General features: G+C 45.7%; 1 protein-coding gene across 1 annotated transcript; it reads left to right on the top strand.

Annotated features, from left to right (window-relative positions):
- Positions 1-6,258: 6,258 nt before the first annotated feature.
- Positions 6,259-10,297, top strand: LOC136454871 (protein MAIN-LIKE 1-like). The gene is made up of 3 exons (XM_066455120.1): positions 6,259-6,281; positions 9,561-9,633; positions 9,749-10,297. The coding sequence occupies exons 2-3, from the start codon at positions 9,562-9,564 to the stop codon at positions 10,295-10,297; spliced, it is 621 nt and encodes a 206-aa protein (XP_066311217.1). The 5' UTR covers positions 6,259-6,281; position 9,561.
- The last annotated feature ends 6,668 nt before the right edge of the window (positions 10,298-16,965 follow it).

Below are 16,965 nucleotides of genomic sequence, written 5' to 3'. Positions count from 1 at the left end.
GGCCTCCGAGAACCAGGACCTTGGTGCTGCCAACCACGCAGGTGCTGTGCCCCCAGGCGAACTTGGGTGGCTGGCCGGGTACGTTCTGCGGCGGCGGCGGCTCACGGAAGAGGCGCACGGAGACGCATGGAAGAGGCTTGCGGAAGAGGCGCACGGACACGAGCGACGGTGACGAGGGCGGCGGCAGCGGCAGTGGCGATGGGCGACGAAGACGAAGAGTGAGGAGGAAGAAGAAACGGCCGCCTTATATAGGGGAGGGACCTTTAGTCCCGGCTCCTATAAACCCCCGGGACGAAAAGACCTTTAGTCCCGGCTGGTAATACCAGCCGGGACTAAAGGTCCCGGCTGGTAGTCCCGGCTGATTTTATGAGCCGGGACTAAAGGTGTATTTGGCAGGCCGCAAAAAATGCAGCACACCTTTAGTCCCGGGTGGTAGATCTACCCAGGACTAAAGTTGGGCTACAGTTTCACTTCCCGCCCGTTTCAAGCTCCATTTGTTTTTTTATATATTTCTTTCTATAAAATGTTAAAGTCTTGTTAATTGCACAGTAAATTAAATACAAGGCATAAAATTGTTTTAAAAGAATAAGGATTTACTTTTGCTTTATTGCACACAGGAAAATTGTGTGACCTAAAGTTTTTTGTTTTTTCTTATAAATATTGAAACATAATGTCATTAATAATTACTATTTCGTTAATGCGAAAATGTAGTGTTTAATTTAAATCATTAAAACTTTTGTTTTCGATTGGAAATTTGTTTTCACATCATTTTAACGTAAATCTTTTTATTTTTTTATCACTCATTGTCCAAAAGCGACATGGAAATCCCACCATCAAACACAAATTTAATCTGAACATAGAAAAAAAGAAAACACCTAATAAACATCTCTGAATTCACAATTATTAAATAATATCTCTAATACACACTATTAAACATCACTATATATATCAAGCGGGCACAGTAGTGAACTTCTTCTTAACGTATATCCCTTGGTTACGATCGCGCCGTAACCATAGAGTGTCCTCATTATTTAGCTGGATGCTTGGGTCTTTGTTCACTGTGAAGGGTGAAATTCGGTCATCCTTTTTTATAATCTTCTGATATGTCTGACTTGTCTTCCATTCCGACGATGTTTCTTTTCCCTGAAAGAACTATGTGGCGCTTTGGCTCATTGATTGGGTCGTTGTTGTTTTTCCCTCTCTTCGGTTTTGTAGACATGTCCTTGACATAGAACACCCGATTCACATCCTTGGCAAGGACGAACGGTTCGTCTTTGTACCCAATATTGTTGAGGTCCACGGTTGTCATTCCATACTGGTTGTCGACTGCTACCCCGCCTCCAGTCGCCATTACCCATTGGCACTTGAACAAAGGTACCTTAAAAGTAGATGCATAGTTTAGTTCCCATATCTCATCTATGCGGCCATAATATGTTTGCTTATTTCCATTAGGGCCGGTGGCATCTATGCGGACACCATTGTTTTGGTTGGTGCTCCTTTTATCTTGGGCTACTGTATAAAATGTATTCCCATTTATCTCATACCCTTTGTATGTGAGGATATGCCACGATGGCTGTCTAGCCAACAAATATAGTTGCTCATCAATACTCTCATCACCCTGACATTCTTTTCGCAACCAGTCGCTGAAAGTTTCCATGTGCTGACGCATAATCTAAGCTTCAGACTTCCCTGGAAACTTGGATCGGAGCAACTCTTTATGTGTCTCGATATACGGATCCACCAAGGTGGAGTTTTACAGAACTGTGTAGTGTGCTTTATTAAAATAATTGTCCTGCGTACCAATATATGGTTTCTTCCCTAGTGTCCCGTTTCCACTTAGTCTCCCCTCGTGTCGCGATTTAGGAACACCAATCGGGTCAAGGTCGAGAATAAAGTCAACACAAAACTCAATGACCTCCTCTGTTCTATAGCCCTTGGCGATGCTTCCTTCTGACCGAGCACGATTGTGAACATATTTCTTTAGGACTCCCATGAACCTCTCAAAGGGGAACATGTTGTGCAGGAACACAGGACCGAGAATGCTAATCTTCTTGACCAGGTGAACTAGGAGGTGTGTCATGATATTAAAGAAGAAAGGAAGGAACACCAACTCAAAGCAGACAAGACATTGAACCACATCATTCTGTAGTTTAGCTAGATCCATTAGATCGATTGCCTTCTGAGAAATTGCATTGAGAAATGCACATAGCTTCACGGTGGCTAGACGTACATTTGGAGGTAGAATTCCTCTTAAAGCTACTAGAAGCAATTACGTCATGAGCACGTGGCAGTCATGGGACTTTAAGTTTAGAAATTTCTTCTCTAGCACATTTATTATACCCTTTATATTCGAGGAGAATCCAGATGGTACCTTGATGCTTGCTAGGCATTCAAACATGCTTTCCTTCTCTTCTTTGCTAAGAGTGTAGCTAGCAGGACTTAAGTAATGGCGTCCATCATCTGTCTTCTCTGGATGCAGGTTGTCTCGTTCTTTCAAACACCGCAGGTCCTATCATGCTTCAAGTGTGTCCTTAGGCTTCCCATACACACCCATGAAGCCTAGCAGGTTCACACAAAGATTCTTCATCAGGTGCATCACATCGATCGCGCTACGGACCTCTAGGACTTGCCAATAGGGTAGCTCCCAAAATATGGACTTCTTCTTCCACATGGGTGCGTGGCCGTCAGCATCGTTCAGAACAGGTTCGCTGTCATGTGCCTTTCCAAATACTACTTTCACATCCTTGACCATATTGAGTACATCCTCACCAGTTCAGTTGCCCGGCTTGGTCTAGTGGTCTGCCTTACCTTTAAAATGCTTGCCTTTCTTTCTTAGGGGGTGATTCATAGAAAGAAATCGACGATGGCCAAGGTACACGACCTTTCGACATTTTTTCAATAATATACCTTTAATGTCATCAAAACAGTGCGTGCATGCATTATATCCCTTATTTGATTGTCCTGAAAGATTACTTAGAGCAGGCCAATCATTGATTGTTACGAACAACAATGCTCGCATGTCAAAGTTCTCCTGTTTGTGCTCATCCCACACACGTACACCTGGTCTGTTCCACAAAAGTAGAAGTTCTTCAACTAGTGGCCTCAGGTACACATCGATGTCGTTGCCAGGTTGCCTTGGGCATTGGATGAGCACTGGCATCATAATAAACTTACGCTTCATGCATAACCAGGGAGGAAGGTTGTAGATACATAGACTAACAGGCCAAGTGCTATGACTACTGCTCTGCTCCCCGAAAGGATTCATACCATCCGTACTTAAAGCAAACCTTAAGTTTCTTGCGTCATTTGCAAACTCTGGGAATTCTCTATCGATTGCTCTCCACTAGGACCCATCAGCAGGGTGTCTCAACATATTGTCTACCTTACGGTCTTCTTTGTGCCATCGCAACAACTTTGCATGGTCTTTGTTTCTGAATAGACGTTTCAAGCGTGGTATTATAGGAGCATACCACATAATCTTGGCAGGGATTTTCTTTGTGGGACATTCGCCCTCAACATCACCAGGGTTATCTCGCCTGATCTTATACCGTGATGCATGACATACCGGGCATGCATCTAACTTCTTGTACTCCTCGCCACGATAGAGGATGTAGTCATTAGGACATGCATGTATCTTTTGGATTTCTAATCCCAAAGGGCAGACTACATGTTTTGCTTCGTACGTAGTGGCGGGCAATTCATTATCCTTCGGAAGCATCTTCTTTTGGATTTTCATTAACTCCCCAAATCCCTTGTCAGATACACCATTCTTTGCCTTCCATTGTAGCAATTCCAGTGTGGTACCCAACTTTTTCTACCCCGCATCACAAGTTGGGTATAGCAATTTCTTGTGATCCTCTAGCATGCGCTCGAACTTGATCTTCTCCTTTTTCACTTTTGCATTCTCTTTGTGCGTCACGAATGGCCTGACCAAGATCATCAGCGGGCTCATCTTTTGCCCCTACCTCTTCTTTAGCTTCTCCCATTGCAGTATCATTGAAGACACCATATTCAGCAATAATGTCATCATCGTCCCATTGTTCTTCTTCACCTTCTTCCATTGCAACCCCGGTTTCTCCGTGCTTCGTCCAACAAATATAGTTTGGTATGAAACCTGACTTCAACAAGTGTGAATGAAGACTCCTTAAGCTAGCATATTCCTTCAAATTCTTACATATGGCACATGGGCAGCACATAAAACCATCGCGTTTGTTTGCCTCGGCCACACGTAAGAAAGAATGCACGCCCTCAATGAACTCTTGGGAGTGGCAATCAGCATTGTACATCCAATGCCGGCTCATCTGCATTACATGACATACATACCATATTAGTTAATTATACGACATGCATGCCACCACACAAGGTATTCATTTATGAAAGTCTCGCTACAATGTAGACAATCCCAACTACCACTAAAAAACTAAAGCTAAAATACACTTCAGCAGCATAAGGATTTCGCGACTAATCCCAACTAAAACAGACAGATCATGCATTTGTTCAACATCTATGGGCTTCTTCCGCGGGATCACTGCCTCATCAGCCGCCTGTGCAAGAGAGTTTTGCACGTGTTCAACATACTCTTCCTCCCAATACCAGCCTGAACATCCAGTGCCATCCCACTAAAATTAAAACAAAAAATTAGAACTTTAATCACAATCATCATGAAAATAAGTATAAATTAACCATAATCATCAAATGCAACAAAATAACTCACATTGCGATCCGGACACTTGTAGAAGATACAGCCCTTGTTGGGACACTCCTTCCTCACCCGGTACTCTATCACAATCTTTTCCTCATACTTGCCGCATGCAATGAGAGTGAGGTCCGGCCTCAGTCGCTTTGGAACCCGATGAGAGGCCGAGGACCTGCAAGCAGTTGTCATCTACTCTCTATACTCATTTTTAATATAATATAAATTTCTCATTTTATAAACAAATAAAATTAAAAAAACTCTAAAATTCTCTATATCTCTAAACCATGAAGTGTGCTATGCATGCTAGAAATGAAAGTTGAATACTAGTTTTGAATAACTACTTTAACCTTCCTTCATCCAAATATGCAAACTTAAAAGTGATTTTGAGCTTAAATGGCTTAGAAATAAAAAAATCCACCATTAAAAACCACATATATCTAGTCCACAAAATGAGATATGCTACTGATGAAACATGAGAGTATAAAGTTGGTAACATTTAGAACTGAAGAATCGATGGTGGAATCGAAGAAATCTTGTGATTACCGGCGATGAGTAAGAAGAGAGGTCGGCGATGAAGCAAGAACACTGAGCTTGAAGTGGCTCGGGCTCGGGGAGGAAGAATGGGTATATAGGAGGGGATCTTTAGTCCTGGTTGGAGACAGCAACCGGGACTAAAGGTCCCTTTCTAGTCCCGGACGGAGCCTCCAGCTGGAAGTAGACTTTTACTCCCGGTTGGAGGGACCAACCGGAAGTAAAAGTTAACCTTTAGTCTCGGTTGGTAGCTTCAACCGGGAATAAAGGTCTCCTGCAGCAAAAGCCTGCCGCAGTAGCCGTTGGGCAATGACCTTTAGTCCCAATTAAAACTATCAACCAGGACTAAAAGTTTCTCTAGTCCCGAACACAAAAAAATAAAAACTAAAGCCAAATTTCAAAGTGGTTCAAAAGTCGACGTCCCATGCATCGCGCCCGTACGAAGGCGAACTTGTTGTACTGCGTTCCTATGTGACCGATCACTGATGCATGCATGGAGTGTGAAATTTTTGTATTTTGGTCTCTTTTGAAAACAATTTTTAGAAAAATACCAACGCCAAAACATTTTCTGAAAATAGACCATTTTTAGGCGTCTTAGCACATGACGCCGAGATATGAGGCTCGGCGTCGTGTCACACGACGCCGAGGTATTGCCACGTCACGGACGACCAGGGTCGTCGTCGACACATTGGCGCGTGGGTCCGAGACGTCGGCATCGTGTCAGCCAACGCCAAGTCCCCAACCTCGGCGCGGTTGGACTGCGCGCCGAGCTACTGGCCACATCCGAAGCGCGGCCCAGGTGGCCCAACAAAGCACGGTGGCCCAGAAGCTCGGTGTTGGGTCACTTAACGCCGAGCCTCCAGACCTCGGCGTGGCCCGACTCAACGCCGAGGTCTGGACCCTTTAGGCCGCGCCGAGGCCCCTTCTTCTTCCTCCCTTCATTCTGAAACCGCCGGCCTCCCTCTCTTTCTCTTCTCCCCCGCACCGCCAGCAAACCCTAACCTCCAAAATCGACCCCCGGTGCCACGATCTCGGCTCCCGAAGCTTCCTCGAGGTAATGGTCCCTCCCCTCCTCCATTCTATCCGCGTAGATGTGCTTACATTGTCCCTAATCATGTGGAATCATGGTTGTTTGGTGATTTGGTATATTTGTGTTTGCATTTGCAAAATGTATGGCTTAGGATGATTGAGTGCATTGTTGTTTAACTGTTTTATGTGATGAACATGTTAGGTTAGTTTGGTTTCTAGTTATTTTGGTCATTAGGGTTATTTGTTTATTGTAGGTGTCATTAGGGTTAGTTATTTGTTGGTCATTAGGGTTACTATGTATTTTATTTATTTGTCGGTCATTACATTTCAATTTGTTATGACTAGAAATGATTATGTTGTTGGGGTTGAAAAACGATGAAATGATATATTTTAGTTTCTACTTATTGGATTGAAATATATTCATATGTTACACTACTTGTTGTGTGATGGTTGTAGATGGATAAATTAGTGAGGTTGCATCATGGAGGCCGTATTGTTAAGACAAGAGATGATAGTTTGGAATTTCTGGACATGTGTGAGGAGTTGTTGATTTTTTCTGAAACACCATCTTTGACCCAGTTAGTGGAGCGAGTGAAGGTTATGTTAGGCTGGAATGAAGGAGATGTGCATGTTCAGTTTGAAGGTGTCATAGATGTTGGGTCATCGAAGGGTCCTCGGATCAAGCGGTTGCTCAAAATTACAAGCGAGACTGAATGGAATGATTACAAGGCAGTTGTATTGGCCTCAGAAGTGCGATCTTTGGATTTAGTAGTAAGTAAGGAGTCCGGCTTAGGAAATGATAACTTCGATGCATGGCCATCTTCCCCCGCTCACATAGGTTATGGTCCTTTGCCTGAAGAAGAAATACTTGTCACACAACTAGGCTACGGTGGAGATGAGGAAGAGAATCCGGTTGCCGATGGTGAGGCCAATCATGATAGTGATGAAGAGGATGATGATTATGTAATTGTTGATGCAAAAGAAGGTTTGGACGACGCTAGCGGAGACTTTTCTATTGAGGATGAGCTTAGCGACGAAGATGATCTTAGTAGTGAAGAAGACTTTGGTGATGCTAGGGCTACGAACCGTTTTGACATGGAGATAGCTGGAGATGATGAGTCCTTCGTAGAGGAGATAGCCGAAGACTCTGATGACGATCGCCCTGTTGGTCGTCTGAATTTTAGGGAAATAGAGATATTGTCTAGGGTCTTGCCTTGGAGAGATCCACTAGTTGGTGATTTCGAGGACCTTAGCCATGGTCATAGGGCAGTAGCTGATGGTGGGCCAAGTGATACAACTGTGCCTGATGTTAGCGGTTGCCTCATCATACGGAAGGGCATATTGTTTGCTACCATGGATGAGTTGAAATCATGGTTGCAAGAGTACTCCATTGTACACAACCGACCTTTTAGGGTCATCAATTCATTCAAGGAGAAGAGGTACACTGTTGCTTGTGAAGAACAACAGTGTGGTTGGAGAGTATGTGCTAGGAAGACGAAGGCAGGCAAATGGAAGATACCTCAGTGAAGCAACCACATGTTTGTGCCACTGCTGAGGCAGAAGAGAACCATCTGCAGCTCAATTCTAGGTTCATTGCAAGGCAATTATGCCCCGTGGTGAAGCATATGCCAACCATTACGGTGTCTGCGTTGGTTGAGATCATCTTCCAACAGTACAATAACTATGTCAAGTATGGGAAAGCATGGAGGGCAAAGCAGCGTGCACTGGAAATAATATTTGGAAATTGGGAAGAAGCTTATGAGCGCCTCCCTGTAATGTTGAACGCAATGAGGGCTGTAAATCCTAGGATGCACTTCGAGTATTTACCTAAGGAGGGTGAAACAAGGAATGGTAGCCAGGTATTTGGAAGGGCGTTTTGGGCGTTCGGGCAGAGCATCGAAGCATTCAAGCATTGCAGGCCCGTCGTCTCAATTGACAGGACCTTTCTTACAGGGAAATTTGAAGGCACAATGCTTATTTGTATTGGGACAGATGCAGAGGACCAGCTTGTGCCATTGGCCTTTGCGATTGTTCGGAAGGAGGACACGGATAGTTGGTGTTGGTTTCTCAGGCTAGTAAGACAAGTGGTAATTGGTCTGGGACGTGATGTTTGTGTGATATCCGATAGGCATGCTGGCATTCTGAATGCCGTAGAACAAGAGATTCCTGGTTACGGCCAAATACATCACCGGTGGTGCACCAGACACCTTGCTCAGAATCTTATAAGGCATGATCACACAAAGGACAACTTCAAATTATTTGAGGAGGTTTGCAGGCAGCAAGAGGTTCAATTATTCAAAGACAAGTTAGATGCCCTGAAGTTAGCCACAAATGTTGATGGCAGGCAATTCTTGAGCGAGTTGATGGCGTCGAAGGATAAGTGGTCACTTGCATATGACACGGGTGGTTGGAGATGGGGCTTCATGACTAGTAACATGGCGGAGATGTTCAACAGCCTTCTAAGAGGTTGTCGTGGTCTGCCTATGACTGCTATTGCCTCATTCACCTTCTACAAGTTGAATTCTTGGTTCATTTCGAGGAAGAAGCATGCGAGGTCTCTATGGACAGCAGGCAAAGCTTGGCCACTTTTAGCATCTCAGGAACTAGCTTTCTCAAAGAAAAAGTCTAAACGACAGAAGGGTTCATGTTTCGATCCGATCAACCATGGATATGAGATTCTAGAGGGTGGCGGAACTAACATTGGTGGTGAAGACCGGGGTGCTCGAAAACATAAAGTAGTGATCAATGAGAACAAGTGTACGTGTGGAAAACCGATCATATACCATAGGCCTTGCTCCCACATGATTACAGCCTGTCGCCTTAGACGTGTTGACCCTGAGGTCCCTCCCCGTATGGCCGCGGAGTTCTCTTTGAGGAACCTAATGAGCACCTGGAATCCTCAGTTCGAGCCATTTCTTGACGAGAGTCAATGGCCTACTTATGATGGCCCCAAGTATGTGGCTGATCTTGGTTTACTCTGGAAGAGTAGAGGACCTAGGCGGCGGAAGCGGTTCAGGATGGACATGGACCGAGCCACGAAAGGTAGATCAACCACGAGTAAGGTTGGGAGACATTTTGTAGAGGACACCCAAAAGAGCCGTTGCTCTGGTTGCCATAAGTCGGGCCACAATAAGAGAAAATGTCCTGAACTACTTAGACAACAGGTATCCACCAAGCTAGCTACTAGAATTGCTTTGTGCAATGGTACATTGGTTTACTTTTATTTTTTTTATTTTTATGTTACTTCGTACCACATACACATGCTTTAACTTATACTAATGGTTTGGCATTGCTTATGTTGCAGGATGGATCGGTTCCCCCTTCTTGATCCAAGGTTCGATGAGCACCACCGGGCTCGGAGGATCGAGAACGGAGAGGTATATTCAATAATTCGTATGAAAACATTGCATTGTTCATGTTTTGCTCTATAGTCCATGCTCTTTATAAAGTGACATGAACTAATACTTTTTCATGCTTGTCTTTTTTTTGCAGGTTTTGAATGTGCTGAGGCCAATGACACATGAGGCCTCTACGACCATGGTCTACGACGAGAGGTACACACCCCTCCTGAAGCTGGCGAACCTTGCTACCATTGCTCGTGTATGTCGTCGAGGCACGCCACCTTTCAACCCAGCGGCGCTGACGGCGTTGATAGATCGGTGGCGTCCGGAGACACACAGCTTTCACCTACCATGCGGGGAGATGACGGTCACTCTCGAGGACGTTGCCATGATCCTTGGAGTCAAAATCCGAGGATTCCCAGTGACAGGAGACACGGAGTCTGAAGGATGGCAGCAGCGGGTTGAGCACTTCTTGGGACGGCCCCTAGCGGCAGTTGAGGCTGGCAAGAAACGGCGCAGCAGTGGGGTGTCCCTGAGGTGGCTTCGTCAGCAGTTTCAGGAGTGCCCACCCAACGTAGACGCCGAGACCGTGACATACTACTGTCGGGCCTACGTCCTCCACATGTTAGGTACGGTTCTCTTCCCTGACGGCACTGGAGACACGGCATCCTGGATGTACATCCCGTGCCTTTTGAACTAGGAGGATGCCGGCAATAGGAGTTGGGGCTCGGCTATACTTGCCTTCCTGTACCGTCATCTTTGCGAGGCTTGCTGCCGTCCTGGAGGCGCGCACGCTACAATGTCAGGGTGCATCACACTGTTGCAGGTAATAAAGCAAAGTTGTACAAGTTTCCACTACAATTCAATGTTTTTTCTTAACAAAAGTGATTAACATTCATGTTTCCACTCTTTTTTTATAGATTTGGATGTGGGAGAGGCTTCCAGTTGGGAGACCGCATCAGCTTGATCCCCCACAACCTTGGTTTCCTCAAGGAGACGCAGTTGTCACCCCTACCGTGGCACACCTCTACGAGCGAGCCCACGGAACATACCACGTGTCACGCCACGCGTACATCAGCTTCACCAACGAGCTGGACACCCTTTTGCCACAGCATGTAAGTTTCCCACCCTTTTGTCCTAATCGAGGATATGTGCACAAATTGAGCGTCAACTAGTTGATGACGACGTTGTGTACAGGTTCAATGGCGCCCATATCAGTGGAGGCAAGTAACGGATCTCAACTTGAGCGCCTTGTGCATGGCAGACAAGGACGTCTGGACGATGAGGACCCCCCTTATTTGTTTCTATGCAGTGGAGTACCATCTCCCTCACCGTGTAGCACGGCAGTTTGGTAGGCTGCAGCCTTCTCCACCCGATGATTTCTCCACCGGTTGGCAGCTCCACAAGTACGTAACATGCAATATTTTGTTCGTTTCACATGAAAGAATCATTGAGTAGGCCTTCATATTGCCGATTTGGTGTAAAATTTGCAGGTTCAACAGACAAAAAAATAAGAAGATCACCAACTGGCAGCTGGAGCACCAGCGCTACATTGATGAGTGGATGTTGATGGAGCAGAACAACATGGGCATCCACGCCATCCATCGTGACAAGGCATTCCATGATCACCTTGTTTGGTTTGGTCAATGAACAAGGCTTCAATTGAGGCCCGCTTGGACGAAGCAAGACATTGCTGACATTGCGAGCGAGGATGAGGGCAACAACCCATATGACCAAGCTACCCGAGAAGGCAGGCAAGTTGAGATCGCCCCTGCGTTAGCCAGAGCTGTAAGTGATACAACTATTTCCATCTCTAAGGTCTTTACTGTGATGGAGACTTAAATTATTGTTTTTGTTGCATAGAGCATGGAGATAATGAGGACAGTGGCCGACCAAGGAAGGGCATTGATGATTCCTGTGGGCGATCCTGATGAGGCCTCCATGTTACGACAGCACATTTAGGTAGTCTCCTCTCATTCAGTTGATGTTACATCTTTATATAGTTTTGCGACCAACCCCACTTACTAATAGTGCTTTCAAAATGCAGCGTGCCATGCATCGCCTACGAAAGGTAGCTGCACGCCTTGGATGTAGACGTTCCCCGGATGTGGCAGTCCCACAACAGCTTGGTGCTGGACCTTCTACTGCACATGTTGGAGGGACTTCATCTTCACATGGTGCACATGGTGGCAGGACTTCTTCTTCACATGGTGCAGCAACTACTGCAGAGGGTGGTCAAGGACATGGTCATTATGATGATGAAGATGATGAAGGACAGGGAGAGTACTATGATCATGAGTATGATGAGATTGGCATGTCCCAGCTTGGAGATGCACCCCAAGGAACTCAAGGCCCCTCCGGTTCTGGACGTCCATAGAGGACGCTCAGACCAGTGGACAGGTACACTCCAGGTACCTATCCGTTTGGGAGGGGAAAGCGTTACGCTCGCCGTCCACGTTAAGGTACAAGGAGCGATAAAAGATCCAAAGACTTCATATGCTTTATTTTGTGCATGGACTATGTATGCATTGGACCTTGTACTATGTTTGGACTATGTTTGTTGATTGATGAAGCATATGTATGGACTATGTTGGATGTTGAATGTGTTGGACTATGTTGGATGTTGAATGTGTTGGACCTTATGTATGTACGGATGTTGAATGAATGTGTATGTCGGTGTGGTCATGTGTTATGTGAATGTGTGGAACGTCGCCATGTTTCATGTTTCCAGCTATTAAGGGCCTCCGTCGCAACTCACAAGGAAGAAGGGGTGTCATCATCCCCATCCTCCATGTTACGATCAACCTCTATTGGATCCACGGTGACATGGCAAGCACGCAAAGGGGACAAAGCAGCTTAGGAGAGTCGAGGAGCTAGTGAGCTCAGGTCCGTTGTTGGCACAAGGTCATCGTCGGCTGATTAGAGTAGTGGGCAATAGTGAAGCAAATCGAAGCAAATCGTCGGATGATATATTTTGGTGAACCCAGGAGCTCGGCGTTTAGTCATTTGACGCCGACCCCTGGTACATACTGGAAACCATTGCATCAAAGCGCCGAGGTGCCCAACCTCGGCGTTTAGTCATTTGACGCCGACCCCTGGTACATACTGGAAACCCTTGCATCGAAGCGCTGAGGTGCCCAAGCTCGGCGTGCGGTAAATTGACGCCGAGCCATTAACCTCGGCATGGGACGACTAGGCGCCGAGGTTAGGCCCAAACCGGGCCACGGCCGTTGCCAAACCCTAGGGTTGGCGTGGGCCAACTCGACGCCGAGCCTCAGCCCAACTCGCAAACGGCCGAGCCAAACCCTAGGGTCGGCGTGGGACGACTCAACGCCGAGCCTTAGCCCACCTCACACAAGGCCGAGCCAAACCCTAGGGTCGGCGTGGGCCGACTCAACGCCGAGCCTCCCAACACGTAAACGCCGACCCAAACCATTTGGTATATGTTGCGATCCTATTTGCATGATTCAAATGAAAAATCTTTCTCAACGATTCCTCTTCGACTAACACGAGTTATACTAATAAAAGTAGACATGCTATATTTATGTTTGTATGTTTGTTCCTGCAGGAAAAACCAAATGTTGGTTCGATTTCAATCCCCTATTTTTAGAGAGACTCAAATCTTTTTTTCAGTTTGGGAATCAACCATAGTACATGAAACTTAGAGGTAGGTAAACTGCAATTTATGAAATAGCGAATGCACAACGATTACACTCACATCAAAAGTAACAATGGCATGTCGCAAACTAAACCTAGCATGCCTTAGGGGATTGAAAGAAACAAGTGATACAGACATTGCAAAGGGTACACACTCACATAAAAACTCATACAAGCATTCCACATTCGGATTGACTAACAAAGGTTGGTCCTAATAATGCTCCCACATATTGAACTGAGTTGCGCCTTCCCCATAGTATCCTCCAGTTGACGGAGGCGGTGGTGGTGGCGGTGGCGGTGGAGAAGGAGGTCCGTCCTTCTTATGGTACGGGCACTCGCAGTTCGGATTATTGCATAGTGCCTCCTCTGCATCATTGATGTTGTCGTCGTCCGACTTGTCCCTGTTACCACTTCCAGGGCCATACTCTAGGTCAAAGATGCGTCCCTGTAGATATGTGATGTACTGTTGATGGGTATAGATAGGAGGAGGGTCGACCCATCTAGTGAAGCCACAGTTATCTGGACAGCTTGAATCCTGAAAACCCATCTACCAATAAGTACTACTAGAAACCAAATGCAAATCTAAAAAAGGAGAGAGTTCAAAGGCAATACAAATCCTCGCGGGCATCTGAAGAAACGACGGCCTCCACCGTCACAGTCGTTGTACATCTGCACAACACAATCCAAACCGTGGCGGCATTTTGGCCAATCTTAAATGCGCTTCTCGTATGATCTAAGAGGTCTCTCACGGGTGAAGTCACTCTTCCTCTCCAAAGGAAATTCCTCTATTGGTTCTTCAAAAGAATCAGGACCCAGAGAACCCTCCCACACAATCGGAGGTCCCTTCCTCACCCCCTTTCCTCTCCCTCCGCCGAAACCCTTTCCACTCGAGGAACCTCCGCTCGACATTTGCTAAAACTAAACCAGAAAACAAGTTATGTGGATGTGGAGCAAGACATGGAGCACTATATATAGAGATGAAGGCAGGGTCACCATGAATGCTACTTGACAAAAAGCATGTGTGCGTACTCATTTATTGAATCTGCAAAGGCTAGATGCTTCATCTAAAAAGCCTACAACCATGACTGGTCATTTCATTTGAAAAGGCTATACCTGTGTTTTGTCACTTCATCTAAATGCAGTACATCACTCTGATATTAATTCATTGCGTATACGGATACAACAGTAAATGAATCTAGGCTTTTCAGTGAGTTTTCAAATAGACTTGTAGCCCTTTCAGTGACTGCAACAGTACTTGTAGCCCTTTCAGTGACTGCAACAACACAAGTAGTCTTTTCAGTGATACAAACAGTACCACTACAGTCTTAGGATAGTTAACGAAGTACAGGGCATAAGACCATCTGAAATAAAATCATAGTGCATTACAACATAATAAAAAAAAGTCCAGGGAATAAGTTCATCTAAAATCAAAGCAGAGTGCATTACAACATAGTAAAAAAAAGTCCAGGGCTACACGACATCGCTCGTGAATGAACCAAATACCTACTGAGTGCAACGAGGCCACTTTCCCTTCCTCTCGGCATCGGGATTCTCCTCCATCGCTGCCTTCGCTCGGCGCACACGCTCAAGCTTCTTCTCCCTCTCTGCCCTGTACACAGCAACACGCCTCCTTTCCTCCTCTTCCTTATGCTCCTTTTCTATAGCCTCCAGTCTGCGTCTCTGCTCAAACCTCTCCTTAACCTCCGTATCCCACTCCTTCAGGCCTTCTAGACGCTGCTTGTCCGACTCCTTGATCTCAGTGTCAATCCACTGCTCAAAGTCACAGTGGTGGAACGGTCTGCAAGAAAAACAAATTGTTACAAAACAAATAAATAAGCAATACTTAATATCACAAGAAAATTAATTAACACAATAAAAATTCCTCACAAACGATGCACGGCGCTGTTGCTTTGTAGGTTCCCATGCATAATTGGGACACATCCAGTACCTCTGTCTATATGTTTCCTCATCTTCAGAGATATCTACCTTGCAAGGATCACCACAAAAGCACATTGGTCGAGGAACACCTTCAGGGAGAGGCTTTAGGTCGTAGGGATTTGCCCTCTGGCGACCATAGCTACAATTGAAAGAATTTAGTCATATTAACGGAGAACCAAACCTAAACCTAGGGTTTTCTATTTGTTGCACAGATAATGAATAAACATTGGGATTACCTTGGAATACGAGCTTTACCACGCATTGGCATCCTAACATTACGTAGAAAAAAAATCAATCCAAAGTACCTTGCAACGAATGTAAAGGTACTAACACTAAATCACCATACCTCCCAAATAAGCTTTTCATTACAAACCCTAAACAAATTTGAATCCCAACAAACATAAAATTTAACTCAATGATTATAAACCATAACATATACAACAACAACACCAACAACCATACATTTGGGTCATTCAATCATTTGAACCACCATACATTGCACGAATGACATGAACATGAACCAAACCTATAATGCCAAGTTCAAAAACAAACGAATCTAAATGGATGAATTGAAAGAGGGGAAAGAGGAGTACCTTGGCAAAACGCCTTGGTCATAACAAATTGAAATGTAATGACCAACAAATAAATAAAATACATAGTAACCCTAATGACCAATAAATAACTAATCCTAATGACACCTACAATAAACAAATAACCCTAATGACCAAAATAACTAGAAACCAAACTAACCTAACATGTTCATCACATAAAACAGTTAAACAACAATGCACTCAATCATCCTAAGCCATACATTTTGCAAATGCAAACACAAATATAACAAATCACCAAACAACCATGATTCCACATGATTAGGGACAATGTAAGCACATCTACGCGGATAGAATGGAGGAGGGGAGGGACCATTACCTCGAGGAAGCTTCGGGAGACAAGATTCGGGCACCGGGGGTCGATTTTGGAGGTTAGAGTTTCGTGGAGGCCGTGGGGGATTTGGGAGCCAGCGGGGGAATGGAGGAGGGGAGGGAAGAAGAAGAAGGGGGCCTCGGCCTAAAGGGTCCAGACCTCGGCGTTGAGTCGGGCCACGCCGAGGTCTGGAGGCTCGGCGTTAAGTGACCCAACGCCGAGCTTCTGGGCCACCGTGCTTTGTTGGGCCGCCTGGGCCGCACTCCGGATGTGGCCAGTAGCTCGGTGCGCAGTCCAACCGCGCCGAGGTTGGGGACTTGGCGTTGGCTGACACGACGCCGACGTCTTGGACCCACGCGCCAACGTGTCGACGACGACCCCGGTCGTCCGTGACGTGGCAATACCTCGGCGTCGTGTGACACGACGCCGAACCTCATATCTCGGCGTCATGTGATAAGACGCCTAAAAATGGTCTATTTTCAGAAAATATTTTGGCGTTGGTATTTTTCTAAAAATTGTTTTCAAAAGAGACCGAAATACGAAAATTTCACGCATGGAGTCGACGTCCCATGCATCTCGCCCGTACGAAGGCGAACTTGTTGTACTGCGTTCCTATGTGACCGATCACTGATGCATGCATGGACAGATGTACTGCTAGGATTGGATACATCGATGCCCAGCATTGTCCGTGTCCGTCCGCCCATCTATCACAGCCAGCCTCGTTTGATAGCTATGATTATGAACTGGCATGTTCTTGTGTTGACGAGCGAGTACGGCATGGAACATGAGGATCGGACATTCGGCCCTCCTCCTGCAGCTAGCTCTGTGCGTTTCACAGGCCTCGAGGGCTGC

The sequence above is a fragment of the Miscanthus floridulus genome, chromosome 5, assembly GCF_019320115.1.
Source record: "Miscanthus floridulus cultivar M001 chromosome 5, ASM1932011v1, whole genome shotgun sequence".
NCBI lineage: Eukaryota > Viridiplantae > Streptophyta > Magnoliopsida > Poales > Poaceae > Miscanthus > Miscanthus floridulus.
Note: the sequence above shows the minus strand (reverse complement) of the source record. Positions and strands in the feature narration are given on the sequence as shown.

Coding starts and splice junctions, on each gene's coding strand:
- LOC136454871 (XM_066455120.1), top strand. CDS start 9,562: ATGGATCGGTTCCCCCTTCTTGATCCAAGGTTCGATGAGCACCACCGG. Junction 9,634..9,748: donor GGAGGATCGAGAACGGAGAG/GTATATTCAATA, acceptor TTTTTTTTGCAG/GTTTTGAATGTGCTGAGGCC.